The sequence below is a fragment of the Rhinolophus hipposideros genome, assembly GCF_964194185.1.
Source record: "Rhinolophus hipposideros genome assembly, chromosome: 12".
Taxonomy (NCBI): domain Eukaryota; kingdom Metazoa; phylum Chordata; class Mammalia; order Chiroptera; family Rhinolophidae; genus Rhinolophus; species Rhinolophus hipposideros.
Window position 1 is genome coordinate 47,153,694 of NC_138058.1, and position 25,011 is coordinate 47,178,704.

Consider the following 25,011-nt stretch of genomic DNA (forward strand, 5'->3'; position numbering starts at 1 on the left):
CAGCTAATGTAGACCACTTATACCTCCCTAACTGCAACATTGTCACAATTCCTGTTGAAGTGCAGTTCCAGTAAATTCACTGGATGTTTATTGAACTTGCGTGCAAGGTACTGTATTGGGCACTCAGAAGTGAAAAGACGGCAGGTCAAAATATCGGGCCTGATAGAGGGTGCACCTGATGATGAGATTAAACTAGTACACAGAGATTAAGTATTAGGTGTATTTAAATCAGTGGTATCGAGAACGACAGCGATACAAAATCACTGTTAGGATACACAGTAAGTAATAGTTACTGAAGGCAGGACCCACCGATGGATGCTAAAATAGTGGGCATACATTTAAGGATAAATCGATTATTTTCCTAGTCTTCACGAGAAGGCTAGTATTGCCCACAAAATATATGTTAATTACAAAAGGAAAAATAGCCACTTTACAGTGAAAAACCTGGCAAGCATTTGAGGTTGACATACAAGTAAGAAGATCTGTTGACATGTATTCCCGACTCTGGTATTCTTGCTAAAATGGATAACCTCGATTTGTTCTTGAAGAAACGTCAAATCCAAATAGAAAGACATTCTACCACATAATTGCCCCACATTCTTCAAAATAACCTCAAGGTCCTAAAAGTCAAGGAGAGACTGAGAAACTTTCACAGATTGGAGGAGACTGAGGAGATAGGACAGCTAAATTCAATGTGGATCCTGGGACAGGAAAAGGACGTTAGTGGAAACATATGGGTGAAGTATGAATGAAGTCTGTAGTTTAGTTAGTAGTAAAAAAATAATAATAAAAGAAATAAGTGATATCAAAAACACAAAATGTGCTGTGGGACCCAAAGGAAAGGAAGAGGGCCCAGGAAAGCGTATATAGGAGAAGTAGAATTTGAGATAAACCAGAGGATAGATAGGATTTTGATGGGTAGAGAGGGGGATAGTATTCTAGAATGAGAAAGTAGACTAAATGACTCTCTTAGCTGGAAACATTCAGAAAATGTTCAGGAAACTGCTAGTAATTCCATTCCAGAATAAATTTGTGGGGGATAAAGCTATGGTTTGCCCTTTGACTGTCAAGATGATGGTTTTATGCATAAATTACGAAGAGGGGGAACATTTGGAAGTTTGGGAGTGGAGGAATGATTTGAGGAGTCAAGCTTTAGGCTGGCAGGTACACTGACGCAACTAGAGGTACGGGCAGGGAGATTAGTTTTGAGATTGTTATGGTGTATAAATAAGAAATTACAAGGGCCTAAAACAACCAAAATTTTTCAGCCACATCATAAAATCAAATTATAAAATGTAACATCTGGTGTCTTAGAAGATTATGTAGGTGTCCTAAAACAAAACTGGTGATTTTACTAAGGTGATTTTCTTACTGCCTTTGTGTACTAGATTCAAAGTGTGTCTGTTCACTTTGCTAATCGATGCCAAATTCAGTTATCTTTAATTGGGAAACTGGAAGAACATCTATTCTTAACTGCAGTTTATCTGAGTAGAGATAGAAAATACATTATTTCTAGAAATGCATTTATGACAACAAAATTCTATCAAGAAAATTAGAACTGTCATGACTTTACTCTGCCATAAGATTTGACTTCTAAGTAAATACGACCTTTAAAATTTTGTGTAAGTATTCCTGTTTTAAAGATGTGACTTCGTTTCCGTGGCTTTAACTTCCATGAGCACAAACATCATGTCTTTAATTTATTCAGTATCCTCTCTATCTCTCGACCCTTCCCAACCTGTAGTACCTATTAAACCTGTTTAATGTTCTGGAACCAAATACTGTGTTATATACCAGGTGCTACTAAAAGATAATTTTACAGATCAGAGCCTTTTCATGAACTGTACAACACTGATTTATATGCTTAGACAATGCCATATGCAAAGAACAAAATCTTTCAGCCAAACTATGAGTGGATTATAAAGTATTTCTGTGGTGACATCTCTGCCCAGTGGGCACTTGACTAAAAGATCTTTTGTAAGTCAGTCTGAGCACTGGAAATGTAAAACCGTTAATATACTTGCCCTCATGATTGGTCATGTCGTCAGTATTTCCTAGTAATATTTTTTTCATTACAAAAAGAAGTTAGGATAGTTAAATGGATTATGATATTTAAGCAAATTGGGGAATTTCTGGTTTTGTGCTAATGCCAATTTATTTGGAGGAGTCTGTACACTTGGGCCAATTTTCTTTCAGCATTTATGTCTTAATCATTCTGATGTCCTGGTAGAATACTGAACCTATTCTGTCAATTATCTAAGGAATATCTGCCTATTTATTACCTGGCCAACTATAATTATTCTTGAATCCTGTCCGTAAGTATACATAGATGATACTGCAGGCTTATCTCAGTGGGAAATGTGACTTAAGATGTCCTTAAGAGACCTGTGTGGAGATGTGACTTAAGAGATCATTCATTAATGCTTATTTCTGCAGCAGCTAAACCAACTTTAAAAAGTCCATAGCCCTGGAACAGTTTTTATTATGATTAAAATTTTAACCTTGGTCCCATTAGTTTAAGAAATACACCCAAAAGACTTTTTGATTTCTTGAAACCACTTGGTCTGCAACTAAAACAGGTTACTACCAGGGTCACATGGAAACTGTTTTTGTCTCACTGAAGGGCAGAAAAACGTGTGCCTCTGTGGACTGGGGCACCTTGTACCTGCAACCTGAGGCCTGGTTACAAGGATAGTAACAATGTTTCTTGGCTTCCCACTGAGGTCTCAATCCGCCCATTTCAATTATGCTACCAGATTTCCCAACTTTCACGATTATGTTTTTCTTTCCAGTGATGGTTTACGTTTAAATAAATTATCCTTGAAAATAATCCTCAATCTGAGAATAAATTAGGAACTCTTTTAAGTAAACGTTGAAAGTATATGTCCTTATTAGTGTTTCAGGAAAATAGATTCTTTGGATTAATTACACGAAATCTGTTCTGTGAACATAAGCTCCTTAGCTGCAGTTTCTACAGGTTAAATGGTGCACTCTGCACACATCTCCCACCTACCCTTTCTGAATAGTGCCCACCAGTGACTGCTATGTCAAGACCTCTGATTTTCTAAGGAATTTGCTCTTTCTGCGATTACTTAGGAAAAGAATGGCAATTTTCTTTTAATGTTCTGACTCTCAGTACCACGTTTAACACACTGTCAGCCTGCTTACCAGAGTTCTTTAAAAGGTATAAGAAGGATGTTAGTGGAAGGCTTGAAGCTGGACCCTGCTGCTCCGGGAGAATAAATTTTGATTCCTTTCCTTTTTTCTTAAAGTTAAGAATCTAATCATAATACCTCTGAGTCTCTCAGAGTGGATGTGCCAGGAAAGGTTTTGTTCTGCACAATGGTTAGCCCGGGAGCCAAAGTTAGAAACAAATTGTAAATGCTTTAATGCTGCTGAGCCAGTTTGTAGCCCTGGAATAATAACTGTCATCACTGTGACTGTACAAGCAGCAGAGTATGGGCTGGTGGGGAAATTATTAAAAACACATGTCAGAGATTTCATGTTCTGTGTTGCTCGGTTCTGGAATTACTATTTGATTTGCTCTTATTTTGAATCATTTTGCTATTTCATTGCCCAAGTTTGCACTCCAAAATAAACTTTTCTTAACTTGTTTTAAAGATTTTACGTAAATCCAGAATCATGATAAACCATTTTCCTATCATCTTACCTCATTTTAGTGGTCATTGGTGTAGTTTTGTTTGTTTTTTACTTGAACTGTATTTTGTTGGGCTGCAGTAACCCTTAGATGAAGCACTACGTGGTAATGGGTAGAAGAACTTAAATTTGATGTGCACGTCATCTCGTTTGGAACAGAACCAGAAATTGAATTCATGATAACTTCGTGTCTAGATAGAGTAAAAATAACTGTTTTATTTCTTTAGCTCCCTCCTTGGGCCTGTGGATTCATAATGGATACAAATTCAGACCCAAAGAATTGTCCCTTTCAGCTTTGCTCTCCAATACGTCCCCCAAAATATTACACATACAAGTTTGCAGAAGGCAAACTGTTTGAGGAAACTGGGCATGAAGACCCAATTACAAAGACTAGTCGTGTGCTACGTCTAGAAGCCAAAAGCAAGGTAAGTCTTTGTAATCTCCACTGTCGGCTCCCATTTTCCGAAAGCATACTATTTGTCAAGTACTGTGCAGTTGCTGGGATTACAATAGCACAGTTTTGTAAAGTGGATCTCATATCACAGTAAGACCCAAATGATTTGAAAGGGGAGCATGGATTTTTTTTTTTCAACTGTAATACTCGTGGATTTATTTGAACATGGATTAGAAAATTTTAACTAGCACATCAAGCCCTTGATTTCACCTGTTGTTTTTACTTAAATTTTGAAAGTTGATTTAAAAAATAGTCACAGTTGATATGCAATGATAGCAAAAATTGTGAAGGTGGTAAGCAACTGAGTAGCGTGAACTAGACTTAAGATAGTCCCTGCCCTCATGGAGCTTAAATCTAGTGGGGGAGATAACAGATGTTGAAGAAGTAATGAGTTACTAATGTACTGATTGCTGCAAAGGAAAATGAAAATGTACTGAGTACAGTGGAAACATGGCAAACGGACCTTAGCTAGTCTGGAGAGATCAGGGAAAGATTCTCTGAGGAAGTAATGTCTCAGGTAAGATCTTAGTCAAGACGATTAAGCATTAAGCTGGAAAGGGGGCAGGAGGATTCCATTTTGTACCGAGGCCCTGAATTGAGGGACAAATGGTGCATTCAGGAAGTATAAGGGAAGACAATATGGCCAAAGTGTAGAGTAAAAGAGGATAGGTTGGCCAGGAGAAAGGGTGGGGAAGTTTGTAAGAAGTAGAAAAGAAAATTTGTACAAGTGAGGAACAAATTAATATATAAACTGGCCTTCAATTTAAGGAATTTTCCGACCTTAATGTATAGATCTGATAATTTCACACATACTGACAAAGAGTGAATTGGGATACAAGTCTCTTTTCCTTAAGAATTTTTTTCTTCTATTCAGTGATTGTCTAAGCAATTACTATTTTAACATTATAACAGAAGACATATTTGTTAGAACAAAGCAAAAACACAGAATGTATGAAGTTTAAGTGACTACTTTTCAGTCCCATTTGCTGTACCTCTTAGGTAAAAAATCATTAACCATTTAGTGTATCACCTTCCAGATTTTTGGTTTTTGTCAACAAAATACGATGTTTAGGCTTTGTTTTATTTTACAAATATGGGGTTTAATACCAATCTATCAAAAAGTTGTAATTATACCCCAAATGGAAAGAGCAGTGGAGCTAAGTTCTTGGAGAACCAAGGGACGCTTTATACATTAGAAAAGTAGGGAAGCCCCTGCTGAGTGGAAGCTGCTAGAACATTGCAGGCCTTTGTGCACTGCTGGTAACTCTGGGACCCAGCCATCATAGGACTTGCTACCACCCTGACCTCTTTTTTTCTCATAAATTTTCAACCAGCAAGTATTTCTCTGCTTATTTAATTGAAGTTGGGGAGGAGGCAAGGAGATGAAAAGACCAAGATTATTTTATAGACATTAATCTACATCATTTTTTAAGAATGAATCTTACTTTAGTTACTCTGTAACTATTAGTAACACATTGAGTACAATAAAGAATAATGAGAGGAGGAGTTCCTCCTGATTAGATAACACCCTGGTGCCCCAAAGTGAAGTCTTCAAAATGAGAATGAAAAAAATAGAGTGGCTTAGTTATATTCTTTTCCTTATGTACATTAGTGCTATTTCATTAGTTTCTATAAGCAGAATGAAAAGCAACTTTCCTACCCTTTTTCTATGAGAGTTCAGATTCCCTTAATTTTGTCTGTCCAGAATGCCTAGTTTCAATCAATTGGGATTGATGAATGTGCACTGCATTGGGGAGTACTGTGTTTCCCCGAAAATAAGACCTAGACCCGGTCTTATTTTACTATAAGATCCGATCTTATAAGACCAAGTTTTATATTAATTTTTGCTCCAAAAGACGCATTAGAGCTGATTGTCCAGCTAGGTCTTATTTTCGGGGAAACAGGGTAGTTTACCTGCCCTAAAAGTAATTTTCGTGTTAAAATGTATAAACCTTAAAACATTTTAAAAATAAAGTTAAATACGCCTTTGAAGAAGATGTGGGTGAGTATATCAGTAAGGTGAGTACGAGATTTCAGGTACCATTAGGTTGAGAATTCTGACTGTAGAGGACAGAAAATTGAGCTGTTAAAGCTTCTTGAGTTAGCGTATCTGTAAGTATTCATAACCGAGAAATGCCAGTCTGTAGTCCTAGGTATAGGAAGAACGCTGTGCTAGTACGTCTCACCTTAATAGGTAGTGAGGCTTGCTCTGAAAGAAAGAATTACAGTAATACTAGGTAGTGAAGAACTCTTTACAATTACTTCAGTATCATAAAAAGCTGCATTTAATAAAGTGTTTTCAAGCCAGTCTTGCTGCTCTTTTCTAGTTAATATTATAGGTCAGCAAAGTAGCTGAAAATAAGTACCATGATGGATTTTTAGAGACCATAACTCTTTGTCTTAATTAAATGCGGTTTCTGCTCAATGTCAATAAGCAGTGTATAAAATTAGGGATAAAACTGTTTTAAAAGACTCTCCTTTACATGTCTAGTAAATCTTCATTTCCAGGATGGAAAATTAGTGCCCATGACTGTTTTCCACAAAACGGACTCTGAGGACTTGCAGAAGAAACCTCTCCTCGTACATGTGTATGGAGCTTATGGCATGGATTTGAAAATGAATTTCAGGCCTGAAAGGCGGGTGTTGGTGGACGATGGATGGATATTAGCATACTGCCATGTGCGGTGAGTCAGCACGTTGCCCCTGGCGTACGAGTCCGAGTCCGTGCCAGAGCACAGGGACAGGTCCAGAATAACAGTATGTCAGGGAGCGAAAGTTTATTTTTTCATCTGTACTGTTGAATTTAGAAATTCCTAATTCTATGCTGGTGGAATTTGATTCGGTAACATTAGTGGATTCATAAGCAAAAGGGTAGATTTTTAGCATTTGTACCAGATTTTTAGGATTTTTAGAATAGTATCATCTCTACTTATTTAGTAACATTATGGTTTCCATTTAATTTTCCTGAGTTTAGGTTTTTCTCAGGTAGCCTCTTAAGCTGGAGTCCTTTTTTCTACTCTTATTTCCATCTTACTCAAGCTGTTTTCAAGACACAAGTATTATTTTGTGTTTCTACTTAAAATCCTTCACTGCCTCCCCATCTCCGCAGTAAAATCCGTATTTCTCAGTACAGTACTTAACATCCTCACGGTCAGACTAGCTCTGCAGTGGCCTCTGTCATCCCTCCCAGACACGACCTGCGCTCAGCCGTTCGCATCCTCCACACCCAGCCTTCGTACGTCCTTTCAGGTGCCAGGCCCTTTTCCCCCTGTGCCTGTCCACATGCTGTATCTTGATGCCTTCACTTCCTTTGCCCTCTGGGAACTCACATTCTGCCTTCAAGACTCAGCTTAGGTAGTTCTCCATCTTAAGCATTCATGTTCCTGACGCACATATATACACCTAACCTGACAGGTGGGTGTTCTTTCCGCTGCTTCTGGGAGACCTGACGTACACTTGTGTTATAACAGCATCCACATTGCTTCATAGCTGTTTGCTTTCCCCACAAAATTAGGATCTTCTTTAGGACAGGAGATTTTTGCTTATTTACGTTTTGGTTTTTTTTTTAATTTATTTTTTAATATTTGTTGGGGAATATTGGGGGACAGTGTGTTTTTCCAGGACCCATCATTCGTTGTCCTTCAATAGGGGGATGCGGGAATCCCCCATGTGGGAATTGAACCGGCAACCTTGTTGTTGAGAGCTCGCACTCTAACCAACTAAGCCACCCAGCGCCCCTATTTACGTTTTTAAGGCTTACATTTAGCACAACGCCTTGTAAATAGTAAGCAGGCACTGAAATACATTTGTTGAATCAATTTTTGATTGTCTATAGCAGGAGTTGGCAAACTTTTTCTCTAAAGAACTAAACAGTAAACATTTTAGGCTTTGAGGCCACCTATCGTCTCTGCTGCATATCCTGGTTGGTTTTTTTCGCCCTAAACTTTAAAAACGTGAAAACCATTCTTAGCTCGAGGGCCATGCAGAAACAGGCCTCCAGGTGGATTTGGTCCGTAGGCTTTAGCTTGCTGACCTCATCCTGTATCGTGAATACTTTTATCCCACTAAAACTGTTTTGCCCTTTAATTTCAGGGGTGGTGGTGAGTTAGGTCTCCAGTGGCACGCTGATGGCCGTCTAACCAAAAAACTCCATGGCCTTGCCGACTTAGAGGCTTGCATTAAGACGCTTCATGGCCAAGGCTTTTCTCAGCCAAGTCTAACAACCCTGACTGCTTTCAGTGCTGGAGGGGTGCTTGTGGGAGCCTTGTGCAATTTTAATCCAGACCTCCTGAGAGCTGTGACTTTGGAGGTGAGTATACTGTCTCTAACTGTTTACAGAATGAGGAGGCATAAATGCATAGGCTACTCTAAGAAAAGAGTTCTGTTAGTTTTACTTCAACATACGAGTATAACAAAGCCTTTACATTTTAAACACAATTGTTGTGCTGGGAGAACTTCTAAAGTTATTTTAATCCAACTACTTACCCTTTACTTATTCTTCCCTGACAGTGTTCTTTATTAATTTTTAAGGATTTCCTCTGAAGGATGTTAATGACTATTCTCTTGGATTTTTTTTTTTTTTGGAAGAACGTTTAGAATTGGTGGAAAAAGAGAAAAGCATATATGAAACATCAGTTCCAAGAAGTCAGGCATAGCACACTGACTCTGGAATGCACAAAGTATATCTTTCTGAAACTCATTTTACCAATTTCTTCATCAAAGTTTAAGTTCATTTGTCTTTTTTTTAGGCACCGTTCTTGGATGTTCTCAACACCATGATGGACACGACACTTCCTCTGACATTAGAAGAATTAGAAGAATGGGGAAATCCTTCATCTGATGAAAAACACAAGAACTACATAAAACGCTACTGTCCCTATCAAAATATTAAACCTCAGGTAGTGAAAGACACTAAATGATATTGTTATCCCGAAGTGATAGAGGAGATAATCAAGAGGATACTTACCGGAGCTGAGGCAGGAATTCAGTAGGCCAAGCTGAGGAGAAATTCAATAGGATTTTAGGTTATTCTGCTATAATACCCAAACACCTTCCGGCCCCATCTCCGCTCATATTCCATGTTTGTTTCTATAAGGTCATGGTCTTTCTAGTCAAGAAAACACTGTTCCAGGTAACAAGTAGTCTAGCACTGGGATACTGCCAATCTCTCGAGAATACCAAATAAAAAAATAACATCTAGCATTTAGGGGAAAGAAATTGGAAGTGATTATTTTTCATAATCTATAAGGTAGAAAGGAACCATAAGAAATAATGTAAATCTTTGTACATCTATTTTCCTGCAGCATTATCCTGCAATTCACATCACAGCTTATGAAAACGATGAACGTGTACCTCTGAAAGGAATTGTAAACTATACTGAGAAACTCAAGGAAGCCGTTATGGAGCATGCTAAGGGCGCCGGGGAAGGTAGGAGACCACCTGGAAGCAGGGAACATAGTTAAATGGACTGTTACCTTTAGCCTGCTGCCCAGAGGAACACATTTTATGTACAGATCTGCCCATGATTTGGGACAGTTTTTCCTATGTTGACTCCAGTTGAAGCATATGTAACGACTATAACTGCCTCATCTCTTTTTTTTAAAGTACAATATTAAAATAAGGTAGACAAGGCACAAAGAAAAAAAGCAAATTTAAATATCAAATGTAAATTCAAGATGTATTATCATATCATACAACCCTGCTTTTGCTTAACAATATTAAAATGAAGCCACTATTCTTGGGAACTTCTAAAAAACAGATTCTGAAGTTTTTGCTCTAGAGCTTCAAATGCCCAAACTAGCTGTTTTAGTTTTCCCTAGATCTTTCAGTTTCATTAAGCAGGGACTCTTACCTTTTTTGCTTGCCAAGACATGCCAGGACTCTCTGGACTTGGGGTGCGAGGGACCCACATACACGTTTTCAAACTCCGTATTCAGCTCCGTCCTACTCTTACCATTGTGTGGTTATGTAGTGTTTCCAGGTCCCAAGACTCTCAGCTTCCTCAGGGCCCATTGGCTTCCTCCTGGGTCGCAGCCGTCCCCATGTGGCCCTACAGTCGCTTCCACCCGCTCCCTCAGCCCCTGGTCCTCCTCCAGCTTTCCGTTTCAGAAATTTGTCTTCTGCTTGCTCCCTCCCATCTCTTTGTTGTTGATGGTGATGGTTTATGCCTTTTTTCCTTCCCTATTACTTTAATAGAGCACTTGGGAGGAGAGGGGAGAAATGGCTCTCAACTGGCCAAAACCTAATGGTTTCATATGTTAACTCTTTCAGGTTACCAGGCCCCCAATATTATTTTAGATATTCAGCCCGGAGGCAATCATGTGATTGAGGATTCTCACAAAAAGGTATGCTATCGAGCCCTTCTCGGTGGGCAGATTTCCAAGTAGAGATGTACTCAACATTTCAGTGGTTGTGGTGGGTTTACGACAGCTGCTTCAGTCGTCGGGTCTGTGGCTGGGACACAGGAGCGGGGCGAAGAACAGAGTCAATTGAGAAGAAAGGCTCTCTCTAGTACTTGCGAGCTCTGGTAAAGAAAGTAATTGAATCTTAATTGTTGGGAGCCTTCTGCCTGTGTCCCAGATAAAAGTACCCGTGCCGTAAACTGCCGACTTCGGGGTGAGGTGAAGACGGGTAGACAAAGATTTGAACAGCACAGTTTTACCACAAAGGCCTTCTAATTTTTTTCAATGTGTTTCTTTTAGATTACAGCCCAAATTAAATTCCTGTATGAGGAACTTGGACTTGACAGCACCAGTGTGTTCGAGAATCTTAAGAAATATCTAAAATTCTGAAATGCTGCATTCAATGGGAGTTGGAAACACACTAAAACATTTCAGTCTTATTTCCACTTGGATTAGCAAAAGTGAGATTTTTTTTTTAAGTTAGTAAATAATTTTTAAAAATCTGCTTCTCCCAAGTTTAGTGTACATCTCACTTATACTGTATCTCCTTGACGTACATGTCCCTTAACCTAGGAAAGTAGTTTTCTAATCATGCTACTTAGAAGGACATGGAGTAGGGGGCGAAGGAAGGATTGGTGACAGAACTGTTCCCCTCTCCCCAGCAGAACAGCTTTGTTTTGTCTGTTTTACTATGATTTTCTTGAAATGGTTTACAAGTCAAGGTCCTGCCTCCCTCAGTGAACGTTTTTAGACGCTTGGATAGTAAGTCATCCTCTAGCTTCTGTCCTGTGTTTTGTGGAATAAAAACATTCTTCACAGCAAAATGCATCAGCTCTTTCTAATAATCTGGAGTCCTAACGGGTTCTGGACATCTCTGTTGATGCTTTCTCAGTAAAGTTACAAGTTCCTGCAAGCAATGATTTTGTTTTAAACATTTTATTCTTTAAAAACATGTGAGAACCGTTCCTAAAGCACTTCCACTCAAGGTACAGAAATAGCGAGGAATTAATGACTGTTCCTAAAGTGTCCCCAGCAGTGTGCTGTACGTGACGTTGCTGCAAATACTTGGAATAGAACAGAATGCCCGTGTCCTCATCTCTTTCATAGGGGTGTCTAACACAAGCTGTGCAGTACGTTTAATATGCTGGAGTAGCATGCCCGACTGGAAACAAAGCATCTGCCTCTGAACTCAGTTTGGTGGTGAAGGAGCTCCTTCGTGTCATATTCAAGCAGGAGTCCTTCTCCTTTGTCCAGATCAATGGCGTGTGTATCAACCTCGCTTCCTTTGTTGGCAGAATTGGTACTTAGCCTTATCCTCGCTCTGCTGGGAATATTTGAAATCATTTCCTTTACATTTAGCTGTGATGGGGCTCCAAAATTCAGAACCACAAGAAAGATTCTGTCTATGCCATCCAGCTCTCTCGTGTACACCACAAAGTGGTTGTCAGTCCTCAGATAGCAAAACCAGCCCCTGCTCAGGAGCAGCTCGTCAGCACGAAGCAAACTTAATTCTTGGTATAACTTTAATGTTGATGTGGACTGAGTCTCTTGGACCTATTAAAAAAAAAAAAAGTATTAACATGAATGTTTTATTCTAAGAGTTTTTTAAAAATATTTTTAGTATCAAGTAAGAAATTTCCCCAAATAACTTGCTTCAGTTTTGCCCCTTAAAATAATTACCAAATTGTAAGCATTAATAAGTAGGGAAAAATAGTTGAACTGCTGATGGGAATGACGGATGCAGGGTTTCACCCTGTCCGGGAGTCGCTGCAGCGTGTGCCTTGCCGGCGGCGTCTTGGCCAGAGCTCATGCAGACACCAAAATTGGACTCCACTTTAGGAATCCCAAAAGAAATGTCCATGTCTTAAGTCAATGGATATTTAACTTGCCTAAATGAAGTCCCTTTATACTATATTGTAACTGGCAGAAAAGCAGCCACTGTGGCCACAGACTCAGCTTCGGGGCAATTGGGGCTTCAGTGTTCCCTTTTGTAGAATAATGTGTAGACACATATTGCTTGCACAGGTAGTAACAAAAAGGATGCAAAGCAAAATGCTGTCTAAAGAGAAAGTTAGTACTTTTTGTAAACAGTAGAATATATGTCCTTTAACGAACACTTGGGTTTATTTTACAACTACCTAAACAACATAACAATTTAATGTTGTATTTCTCCTGCTTTTTTTTTCCAACATTTCAGGCATCTTCTGTTATTATATAACCTTCATAAATGTCATTTTAATGGCAGTAATGTTCTATTCAATGGTTGGTTATACCATACTTAACCATACCCTTTTATTTCAACATTCAAGTTTCTAATATTTTCTTACATTCTTAGTTCCCCCCATATTTGGATTATTAATGTAGGATATAAATATCCAAAAGACAATTACTATGTCCAAGAGTATGAACACTTGATACATAATGCCAAATTATTCTTCATAAGAGCTGTTGCCAAATGAGCGATACTGTTCCTTTCATTGTATTATTGCCAGCTGTGTTGATTGTGTGGTGGTTTTGGTAGTTGTTGTCTGGGAACGGGACCTAATGTGTAGTCCTTAATGAATCTAATGGATGTTTGAAAAAATGTTTATTCTCTGTTTACAAGGTACAAAAGTATTTATGGTACATCTATATGGATATGACTTGTCAAATTAATATTAACATTTTCTGTAGCCTTAGATAATGCATGAAAAAGCACAGTTCAGTGCCACTCACATAAGAAGTGCCCAATAAGTGTTAACAGTTATTTTTGTCTACTTGATTTACCACTTTCTAAAAGTATGTTGAAGTGTCTCTATAATTGTGGATTTGTTAGTTTCTCTTTGTATATTTCTCAAGTACTTGTTTTCATGTATTTTGAAGTTATTGTTAGGTGCATAGATTCATGATTTGTAGTGGAATATTCTTTTATCAATTTTTAAAAATTGGCCTTTGTCTCATAATGATTTTCATATTGAATTCTATTTTGTTGGCTATTAAATATTTCCATACCTGCTTTTTGTAACTTTACTTTTTTTTAATATGAAATGCATGTACACAGTATAAAATTCAATTATGAGAATATATAAAATAAAAAAGTTTTCTTCAACACTGTCCCCTAGCTTCCTAGTTCCTCTTTCAGAGGTAGACACTACCACTGTTTATGTAGTTTTCACTGTTATGTATCACATGAAATGATACATTCTGTGCCTACATAAACATATATAAACAGTTTTATTTCTGTATGCAAATGGTGGCATGTTACCATTCTGTACCATATGTTATTTAGTACATGTTAGAGATGGTCTCATATCAATGCACATAAACCTCCCGCATTCTTTTTAAAAGCTGCATAAAATCCATTGTATACATTAACTACAATTGATTCAACTGGTTTTCTATTGATGAAACATTTAAATCATTTCCAGAGTCTTCTATTTAAAACAGCAGAGATCTTTGAGTATTTATCATATTCCACATGTGCAAGTGTTCCTAGATACACATGTAGGAATGAAATTACTTGGTCAAGACATATATGCATTTTTTTGTTTCGATAGCTATAGCCAAGAGGCAAGCTTTCTTTTTGTTACTATTTGCCTTCGATATCTGTATTTTAATTCTTTTTGTTTAGCTATGTCTCTTATATAGGATTTTGTCTTATCTAATCTGAGAGTTTTTATCTTTTAGTAGGTAAATTTGTGATTACCATTTTAGACATAATCCTACAGCTTTGTTTTATCTTTTATTTATAGTTGTACTATTTTTATTGCCTTCCTTTTTTTGGATCAATTGGTTTTCTTTATGTAATTTATTTTTCCTTGTATTATTCATTGAAAATTATACAGTTACATCTGTCTTCTAATGGTTACTCTTAAAATGGTAATGGCCACTTTAAAATACATTTTAATGTTTTATATCTGTTCTATATTTGCTGTTCAATATGGTAGCCACTAGCCACTGAGCTTGTATTGAATGTATTGATTGAATGTTAAGGTTTCTTCATTGTGGAATGCTAATTAATGAGTACAAGTATTAGCATTCTTTTTTTTTTTTTAAACCTACATTCACCTTTATTATTTAGCTCAAATTCTTTTTTTTTTTTTTTTTTTTGAGAGCCCACTGGCCCATGTGGGAATCGAACCGGCAGCCTTCGGAGTTAGGAGCATGGAGCTCTAACCGCCTGAGCCACCAGGCCGCCCAGTATTAGCATTCTTGTACTTGAATTGTTGCTAGTGTGACAGGCACTACATTGTTAATTCTATTTAATAGTCACAGTGTTTAGGAAATGTGTTCATTGAACTTGGCAAGCTTGATAACCATAAGAACAGAAAATAGTATAGGCAAAAATCAAAGGGCATACTTTTCTAGAACATCTACTTTTAGGAATTATTCATGACTTCAGTTTCTCCAGGTAAACAGTCCACATTATCCTAGGTTGATTGACTGATCTCCTTCTTTCCTTTTGAAGGTAGGGAAGAAGGAAGGATAGTTGCTGGGCTTGCTGAAAAACCTCCATACAATTTCCTTAATAGCTCAAAGCTCTTAGTCATCCCAATGAAGAGTTGGACTTCAGATGGTACACTTCTGTACCAGTTCGTATTTTCACAGAAACATGACTTGCAAACTCCTTAAAAATGAAAACTGCAGGGGAAGTCTATGCAACGGACTTAAAGAGCATCAGTTCAAGTTTTAGACTCACTCAGTGTGAATACATGTTACCAGCACAAAAACTCATTTCCCATTTTTTGAATCAGCATAAAATTTTCATTGATACTTACATCAACATTCACAGTGTGGTAATCTGAGCTGGTGGGTAACCACGTGTGACTGCCTTCAGAAAAACCAGCATTTGAGCTATTGTCCCACTGCATCGGTGACTTTGAGAGAAGGGTATCCTATGTCAAAAGAGAAAACAGTAGTCTGTTTATTAAAAGAAATGTTATTTGGCTTTGATTTCTTAATTTAATTTCCTATATTTCTTAGCTAGCACTTGTACTCATTAGCATCTCATAATGAAAAGACGTTAACATTCAATACATCATCCAATTTCACAATATAATTAAAAATAGTTAACATCCTGAGTCTGAACAGACTATACTAACTGAACTTTGATACGTGTTTGGAAACTTGGTTGCTTTTCCCTAAGAATGAGTAATGCAGGATTTCAAAATGTGCCGTGACCAACTCATTCCACTGTGATGGGGTGATGGTGAATTCACAAATGCAGCCATGAACCACTGAGCCTCACCTTTCTGTCCTCTTACCCAGCCTGATACTGACTGCACCTGAGTGCATATCCACATTGAGAAGCTGAAGTAGAAAATGTTTCACTTGGACTAAATATTAGGGAAATTGGATCTCATAGAATTGAAAGCTAATCATACAAATGACAAGTTCAAGATCTTTCATCTACCCAGCAACACAATTATTAGATCCATCGCCTCAACAAAAACAAAATAGAAACCACTCAAGTCTGAAGCTGTGCATTACATATGCCAACAAAAAAGGAAGAATCTTTGTACCATGGTCAAGCGAGACCTAGCAATACACACAAGCACTGTAATAAATGTTCCTAACTCCATGTCTCAGGTAGAGGGCAATAAATAATGTTACTGTGCCTAAGAATCAGCTGGAAAACATCTCTAAAATGCAGGTGACTGGACTCTACACCAGTTCAGTTGTGTGTCTCAGGAAGCAGCACTTTCAACAAACTCCCCAGCCAAGAAAGCTGAGAATTCTCACTGTCTAGCAGTAAGAAAGACAAGCAAAGTAATGATTCTCAGCCATAATGTAAAAATAGGAAATTCTTTGATTTAGCAAAAAAGTATGGTACGGTGTGTAGGTAAATTTTACTAACTTACAACATTATAGCTTTCGTTGAGATTTGTGGCTAAAATATTTCCCATTCCTATTTCTTCCCCATAGTAAGTTATGGGAGTTCCAGGCAGTGTGAAAAGAAGCATGTTCATGATGTTGGCATATTCTTTCCCCAAACGAGAAGTCAGCCGGGCACGGTCAGGTCCACCAATCTGGAAAGCAGATATTTTTAAGAACACAGCTCTACACAGTTTTCCAGAAGATTTACTCTATTCAGAAGATGTACTCTATTTTACAAAACGTTCACTAGGCAGTAAAACAAGATTACCATGGGTACCAGCAAGCCTGGATTTGAGTCCCAACCCTGCTAAGGTACTTACTGTGCAACTGACCAATTTATTGTCTTGGCCATTATGGTCAACAACACAAAAGTATTTCATGACGACATTGCAAGTAAGGTGACATTTATGAGGGTGCATATTAATATCTTTGCACATTTGGATAAGAGAATATTGACAGGAAAGGAAACAAAAACGTTTCCCCCTTAGCAGGACAAGAACAAACCAGGTGGAAGTGACAGGTGGGAGGAAGACTTCTGCTGTGTGTGTGCCTTTTGAACTATTCAAAACAAATTTTAAATTAAAAGATAAATCAACTTTTATAAAGAAATTTACATATTCTACGAGGAAATTTTGTCACGTTTCTGTTAAAAGTTCTAATTACATAACATCTAGTCCTTATTTAAGAGTTTATTTAAATCATCTAACAACGCTCTCCATATATGCAACTCAGTCTCACAAGCATGTGCTGAGTATGGCACTGGCTGCTTAAAAAGTACTTGCACACCTATATTATGTCGTACTCCCCCTTCACTACAGTGCTGTTGGGTATTACCTCTGTGTTACAAATGATGAAACAAACTGAGAAACTGCGTCCTTTATTCAAGTTGGGGTATGAGGCAGAACCAGCCTTTGAATCTGAATCTGAGAATAGGAACTTGGTTGCTGCAATTCAGGAAAATGGAGGCTGCTATTTTTTTCCCTTTAGACATACTAAAACTTTGCAATTATCTTTTACAGACCATTATAAAGCATTTTTCTATTTTTAATGCCAGAAAAATTAGGTCACATTTTTTATTTCATTAAGAGCACCTGATAAGAAACCCTATGAATTTCAAGCCTTTTGGACCTAGAGCACATTATTTTTCAGAACTGAAGAAATATTTCCAGATGTCTTTCACATGTATGGACAGAGATCACCAGGGCCTCATGGGCTGAGAGGTCCCAGTCGCCTGTGATACCCAAGATTTTCAGTATATGAAAAAACAAAAAAAGTGCTAAAAGTACATTACAAACTTTGTGATATGGGGGCACTTCTGGAATGATGGAGTAAGAACCTCCAAAAATCTCTACCATAAAAGAATACCAGCAAAAACTGAAAATCCACTTTTTCAGAATTCTGGAAATTGAAGTCTTGCAACAATCAAAAGACTATTTATTCAAGAAAAACAGCTGGATCTCAGAACAGCAAACTTTGTGTCATTTTGACTTACCCTTATTTCCTGCCCTCAGATCTATGACAGCCTTGAAAACCAACAGCCTTACAACTACAGTAGGTGTGAAAACCAGCAGCCTAGCAGCCACAGCAGGGACAGAATAGGTTTTGCATTCAACAGAAGCTTCATCTCTAGAGAACTGTCACTGTCTGACCTCTCCAGCAGCTTTTGGTTGTTTTTTTTTTTCCTTTATCTGATATGACTGTGCAAATAGCCCTTCTCCCAGCACATTTGCCAAAAACAACCAGCAGTAGTTGTTTAATGTTACACCTGCCTGAGGTGGTGGTACCAACTGGGCCTAAACAGATTGACCAAAAAACTTAAAGGCTAGGGAATGAGAGGTCCAGAAAGGGGTTCTGACATATTCCTGGAATCTGGAAGGCTACTCCCATGTACAGGGCTCTGTAGATGACCAGGGAAGAGCTGAGAAGGCAAAGCTCTCACCTATGGCTGACCTTGAGTCTTCATGCAAACAGAAAGTGAAGACCAAGAGTTATAAACTGCCTGCCTGAGTGTTGACATCATCCCCTCAACAGGCACTCACACAGCCCCTCACAAAGGCTGGGAGTTAGTTTCAAGGCATTTAAGGAATCTCTTTCCAAACATTAGGTGACCGATAAGCTGGCCAAGCAGGGACATTATTGGCCACACAACAAAGACACAGAGTTTGGAGATAGAGCCAAGAAAGTCACTAAGAAAACAAACAGCAGCAACAAACACTGTGGAGGGGAGACTGATTTCCAGAATTTACACATTACATTTTTTTTAAATACCCAGTTTAAAAACAACAAAAAGAATACAAGATCTGAAAAGAAACAGGAAAAAAATGGCCCATACACAATGGGGAATAAGCATTCAATAGGAATATGGCCAAGGAAACTTACTGGAGAAAGACTTTAAATCAACTTATATTCAAAGACCTAAACTATAAAGATTTTGAAAGAAAGTATGAGAACAATGTCTCATCAAATAGATATCTATCAATAAAGAGAAATTATGAAAAAGAACTAAATAGAAATTTCAGGTAAAAAGTCCAATAACAAATGAAAAATTCCCTAGAGGGGCTTGACAGATTTGAAATGGCAGAGGAATCAGCAAACCTGAATGCAAATCAATTGCGTTGATCGAGTCTGAGAACCAGAAGGAAAAGAAAGAAGAAAAATGACAAGAACCTGGTCATAAGCTGGGACAGGCGTGGCTCACTCAACAATCACTGAATAAGGGAAAAGTGAAGGTCACTAAGAGACAACACACTCCTTGTTTTTAGATGTGACTGTTCAGCAAGGTCACCAGCACCAGATCAGCTGAGCTGGGCATGAGGACTTACCATCCAATTTGGCCATTTGCCTTCTGGCATGTGTTCCATCCAGGATGTGACAGCCTGGAACACACCATTCCCAGAAGGTGTGTCAAGCCTAGTGAGGAAATCGTTGAAGGGGAAATCTGCTTCTTGGACAAAAGGCAACCCGTAGTACATCATGGTTCTGTCGATGGTATCCCCATAGGCTTCAGTCCCCATGAACCTGGAAGAGTTGGCAGGGTGCAGTGTCGTCAGGGCCTGGCAGGAGACTAGAAAAGTGCTCGTATCTGATTAACGGCGTGGGGGGAGGGGTGTGAATGCAGACACTGCTAACCATCTTGGGCTGGGGCCACTCACTGGGAAATGGAAGCCAGATGACCAAGAAACGACATGCCGGGTCACCTGGTTGGTTTCTCATTGTAATAAACCCAAAGACGAGCCTAATACTAGGCCGTGTCTAAGTTAAACACATTTAGATCTCAGTCAATATTGTTCTTTTCTAATCCGATAAAAACTCAGTGACTTCAGGAAGACTTCTATATAAGTTCACATCACTCCACGTAGAACTTACATTATATGTCTGCTATAAAGTAAGGGGGGGTGTCCTTTTTTTTGTCTGTCATGTTTCACTCAGCACTCTTTTTGAGAGTCATCTTTGCCACTTCATGAATTAGAAAGTTCTTTATTGTTGCTGAATAAGTACAATTCAATCATATGAATAAATAGTATGGATACAACAAAAGGGGTCGGAGGCGGGGGGGTTCCCAAAAAATTTCCCCTTGTATTTGAATCACTGTGAAATCTCACTTTATTATTGGGGTGCACTCTCAGTTACACATGCCCCTGAAATCAGTACTGGCTCTAGCTGTCTGAGACACCACGTTAATGGTCAAGTGCTTAGTATCTGGAGCCCAAGTGTTTCACTTCCTGTCCCTTCTCTGCCATTACTACATGTGTGACCGTTACCTGCATGCTCAGAATCTCAGTTTCCTCATCTGTAAAATGGGGATAGTAATCAGAGGACCTACTTTAAGGAGGAAAAATTTCTTTAACTCCTTTTCTTTTGATTCTATTGGGTGATTATATAAACATAGTAAGAGTTAAGTTATGTGCTAGGCACTGTTTTAAGTGCTTCACATATATTATTTCATGTACTCTCACAACAGCCTTATAAGGGTGTCACTATCACCTTATAATTGTTGACAAAACGGAGACTTATGGTAACTAACCAGTCCAAGGTCGCACAGCCATTACACAGGACTCCATCTCAGGCCCATCTCATTCCAAAGCCATGTTCCTAACCATTGTGATCTAAGTTTAGTTGAAACATGGATTCATACTGTAGAAGGATACTAATAGGTCAAATAATAATATAAAAATAATAACTAATGGCTAACATTTAGCTAATAGATTATCTTTTAAGTTTAAAAAAATTCCTGTGAAGTAAGGACTGTGGTTAGCATCATTTTACAACAGAGGAAACTGAAAATCAGCAAAGGTAAGCAACATGAGAAAACACACCAAGGCACTGTTCTAACCGGGTTATAACACATTATAATTATGCAGGTTTGTTAAATTATAACTTAAATCACTTGAGAGTGTCTGGATGTGAGGGACAAACTGCTGCACCTGTGGAGAATGGGTGTGTCCTGTGGTTACCTGTATCTCCCAGGCTCGCTGCTATGCTGGTCCATCGTCTGCCGGAAGCTGCGGACGATGTCATGCATTCCCACCTGGGTGGTGGTGAAGTCGTGGTACAGCTGGGAGTAGTTTGTGACTGTGCCCTTTGAAAACAAGACATCATGGTTACCATCATTGCACATGTCAGATGCCCATAGCTGGTCTTAATGTGAATAGACTGTCTCTTCAGAGGGCTCAAGCCAAGCCACACATGCTCAGAGATGATCCCAGGACGTTCAATGCTCAAGGGGCCTTATGAATGGAGAACATCCATGACTGTTAGTATTTCTTCTGATGCTTAAATTATTCATTCTAAATCTAGTAAACAAATGGTACTGAACATCTGAAAATTGATAACAAATGTAGTTAACAAAACCCTCTTCCTAAATACTTAATGTCCTAAATGCTTCAGACACTTTTAAAGGCAAACAAAACAAATTATTACACCTACACTTTATCTACTCACAAAATTAATATGCTTTAAATTTGTCTCTTTACCACTTCTATCTTTTACGGTTATACTTTCCTAGAGTTTCAGAAATGTTTCCTGATATTCATTCTATGCCTTCCTAGGGTTACAGTAATCTAGAATCCAAAGAAAAAATTATGCCAAACACAAGCCAGGGTTGTAAGTCCTGGAATGCATGTGGACAGGCTAGACAATCCAAACCTGAGTTGCCATCTATTCAGTGAAACCAGGACCACCACCACCACCACCACCACCACCCGCTTTTTTTTTAAATAAGTTAACTTCCCTTGCTAGGTCAATTGAAGTTTTTTAGACTCTTAGGTCTCTTCCTGAAATTACATGTTCTTTAAGTTTTTTACTTTGATATCACACAAAACCCTTTGTTCTGATCGTTTGTCATGACTGGACAAATAAGTGTCGCTTTCTGGGACAACTAATTCACTTTTTCCTTTCATTTTTCCTTTTTATTGAAAATCGTGTGCAAAAAAAATGGCTTAATCATAAACTGTGGTTCATAGTGTGCTCTCACAATTAGCCCATGCATGGCCAACTTCTCTTTAGTTAGGTAACTGATTTGTTTTAATGAAATAATAACCCATAAATCTATTACTCAGGACAAAGCTAGAAGCTTAATAATAAAATTGCTAACCATAAAAATTTCATTTTACTTGCTTAACTTTATAAAAAAAGGGTATCGTATTGTATACAATAATTATATATATTTTTTTGCTATACATTACTAAGATTCACCCATATTACTGCGTGTCACTTTATTTTGACATTCCATTGTGTCAAATTCCATACAAATCCATTACGTTGGAATGCATTTTAGGACTCCTGTCTACTTGGCCTTGAAAACAGAGTGCCTAGAATAGCGACCGACCAGAGGAATAGAGTGGCATGTGATTACCATCTGCCATGTGACATGGAGGGAAGGCTGAGAACCAATGATGTAGAACTACAGAGAGCCCAGATTCTGTGGTGCAATAGGCTTGGTTTGTAATTCCATTTATCATCTCTGTCACCCCTGAGAAGTGAATTTCTCTGAGATTTGCTAAATAGAGATCCTGAAACCACTCTGATAAGATGTTGAGAGAGTTAAATGGAACATCCTAAGTAACCACCACATAGCATACAATAGACACTCGCAAGTGTTTCCTTTCCTTCTACCTGTGTGTTCTTTAATGCTACAAAAGTGCCTGGGGAATTTAGGCCTTCTCACTTGAGCTTGCGTGAGATGACAAGATTGCAGGGAGTAGTTGTAGCCCTTGGTGGAGTCTGTATGGTCCGTGTCCTCAGAACCCCTGTCACCAAAGTACTCCTCAAGGGATCCCTCGCTCCTAAAGGAACCAGTGGAAACATCTGGTCATATGCATTTGAAACTCCTCTGTATTTCCTAAAGAAAATGATTCAAAGCTCTTCCTACAGACAGGATAGAACTCATCTCTGGTAATTGGTGTCACACTCTGATGACATTTTCAGAAAAGAAGGAAAGAAATGTTTAAAACAAAACTTTACCAGGATTTGGGTCGCATTCACTTGGGCCTCATCTCTCAGGTGCTTTGCTTCTAGAAGAAATTTCACAGACTCGAAACTAAAACCATCAACTCCCTTGGCGAGCCAGAACTGTATAATTTCCTAAAATAAAGAAGCAAAATACTTGGTTACATTAACTACACATTATTATAATGTTTAATAAAGGTTTTGTCTGTTAATAAATAAAATAGCCATCTCCACATACAAAACATGCACTGTACTCAATGTATTTTTATCTGTTTAGCATAGCAGTGCCTTAGTATAATGAACTCTCAATAACTGCATTTATAGACTCCCATACTTCCCTCATATGTGAATTCAGATTGTTACGTATGTAATTGATGTTATGAGCATGTTTCCAAAGTTCAAAGAATCCACTCAGAATGAAAGAATGAAAGGTAGGAAGGCCTCAGGAGAAACTGGGACATACCTGATCTCCCTCATGCCCAGGTCCTTCAAGCTCACTCCCAACTGAGAGAAAATAACCAGTTAAGCACCCAGTCATGAAGGGTCCTTCCGCCAGCCTGGGAGATTCTGGAGGAGTGGGCAGCTGTCATTGCTGTTTCCCTTGCCCCTGACACAGAACCTGGTACTTAGTGAATCAGTCAAGGAATGAAAGAATGAAGTAGCAAGCCCAAATGAGTCAAATGTGTCATACTGGTGGGACACTAAACAACTACAGCATGTTCCCTCGCTTCGAGGTATCTACAGAATAGTTGGGACATGAGAGGACATGAGACATGAGACGGTTACCTAATTATTTAAGGCAGGGTGCAGTTCAACATCACGAGAGCAGACTTCTCTGTCTATAGGACTGTTGGAACTCCAAGATCAAATTTAACATGGGTGGGCACTATCAGAGAAGGAAGAGCGAGAGCTTGAACTTGGCCAGTGGGATTTCATCAGAGAATGAGATCGGGAAGAACATTCTGGACGATGGGACAGCATGAGCCAATCGTGGAGGCAGAGACTGACCTGGCCTGTATTGGGACAGTTGGGAGGACCAAGTGGCCTTGAAAAGCAGAGGGCCTACATCTCAGCTCTCCATCCCACCCTGAGGTCGCCCCTCCAGCAATGACCACAAGCTATCCTCTGCAAAGGGACAGTGTGGCTCTAGGAATGTATCACATTAGAGCAGAACCACCTGTAATTCAAAGTACTAGAGGTAAGTAGCCAATTTTCACCTATCGGGGAACAGAGCCATAGATCCCAAAAGAGGACTACCCCCAAAATCCCATTTGATTTGAAGTGTTTCTTATAACTACATGTGGATACAGGATCTCTAGAGAGCTGCAATTCAAGGGTCTTGAAGGTTTCTATAGGCAATGCAAGCGTTAATACTGCTGCAATCAATTCCCTTTAAGGTGACATTTTTGAATAGCAAAGCTTGAAATTTTTGTTCAAATTTAACAGCAGGCTCTCCTGCTCACAATCCTTAGCATGGACACAATTGACCCAAATAACCCGAGCAGGCTCTACTCAGTGCAATTTTCCTTTGGGGCCAAAACCTCCCAGATTTGTTCTTACTAGCATCTTTACTTCTTACCAAATTCATTCATTCAGTAAGCACTTGAGTTCCAACTCTGGGCCATGCACTTAGCTAAGCCCTGGAACTACAACCGTGAGCAAAATACAACAGACACAGCTTTAGGTCTCCTAGGATTTTTTGTAGAGTCCCCAACTAGACAATCAAATTGTAATGCAGAAATATTTCGATCAAAGCTTTAAAGGAGAGGCACGTGGTACTACAAGAGGGGAAACAGCAGGGTTCTCCCAGGAGCACAGCAGGACGGCAGGAAGTGAGGGCAATGTGTGAGAGGCTGAGCTAGAGACTGGCTCCAGGGGCTGACTTGCCCTGATACTCACAAAGCTGAAGCTTCAGGATGCCTCACTTGCACTGGCCCCTTCCTACCCACCTTCTATTCTCCTTCTACACACACACTCATTTTCTGTACCTAATTGTACACTCTTGATTTTAAGAAGACCCCAAATTTTTACGAGCTTCAGACCCCACTCAACCCGGGCCCACCCCCAGGTGGAGCAATGGAAAAGGAGGGTGGGGTGAGGCAAAAAAGCTGTAATCCATCCAAGCAACCTCTGATAAAAATGGAGAGAAACAATAAACACCAGGCTGTTGTAAACATGAAGTTTTGAGCCCTGATT

At 38.8% G+C, this 25,011-nt stretch overlaps 2 protein-coding genes across 11 annotated transcripts in view; one reads left to right on the forward strand and one right to left on the reverse strand.

Moving 5' to 3' along the window:
* Positions 1-13,607, forward strand: part of PREPL (prolyl endopeptidase like) — a 34,355-nt gene extending 20,748 nt beyond the window's left edge. For all 8 annotated transcript variants that reach the window (XM_081069239.1, XM_081069238.1, XM_081069240.1 and 5 more), the window contains 7 exons: positions 3,885-4,082; positions 6,620-6,795; positions 8,204-8,420; positions 8,860-9,009; positions 9,415-9,538; positions 10,382-10,455; positions 10,813-13,607. In XM_081069239.1, the coding sequence (XP_080925365.1) occupies positions 3,885-4,082; positions 6,620-6,795; positions 8,204-8,420; positions 8,860-9,009; positions 9,415-9,538; positions 10,382-10,455; positions 10,813-10,902 (1,029 nt within the window). In that variant the 3' untranslated portion in view covers positions 10,903-13,607. The remainder of the gene's footprint in view (positions 1-3,884; positions 4,083-6,619; positions 6,796-8,203; positions 8,421-8,859; positions 9,010-9,414; positions 9,539-10,381; positions 10,456-10,812) is intronic.
* The window catches only part of SLC3A1 (solute carrier family 3 member 1), a 38,998-nt gene continuing 24,976 nt past the window's right edge, over positions 10,990-25,011 (reverse strand). Inside the window, exons 5-10 of one of the 3 annotated variants that reach the window (XM_081069249.1) lie at positions 22,831-22,950; positions 20,823-20,947; positions 19,191-19,386; positions 16,353-16,520; positions 15,270-15,386; positions 10,990-12,066 (exon numbers count right to left, since the gene is read on the reverse strand). In XM_081069249.1, coding sequence (XP_080925375.1) covers positions 11,626-12,066; positions 15,270-15,386; positions 16,353-16,520; positions 19,191-19,386; positions 20,823-20,947; positions 22,831-22,950 — 1,167 coding nt within the window. In that variant the 3' untranslated portion in view covers positions 10,990-11,625. The remainder of the gene's footprint in view (positions 12,067-15,269; positions 15,387-16,352; positions 16,521-19,190; positions 19,387-20,822; positions 20,948-22,830; positions 22,951-25,011) is intronic. The other 2 variants (XM_081069250.1, XM_081069251.1) reach the window with 2 other exon arrangements.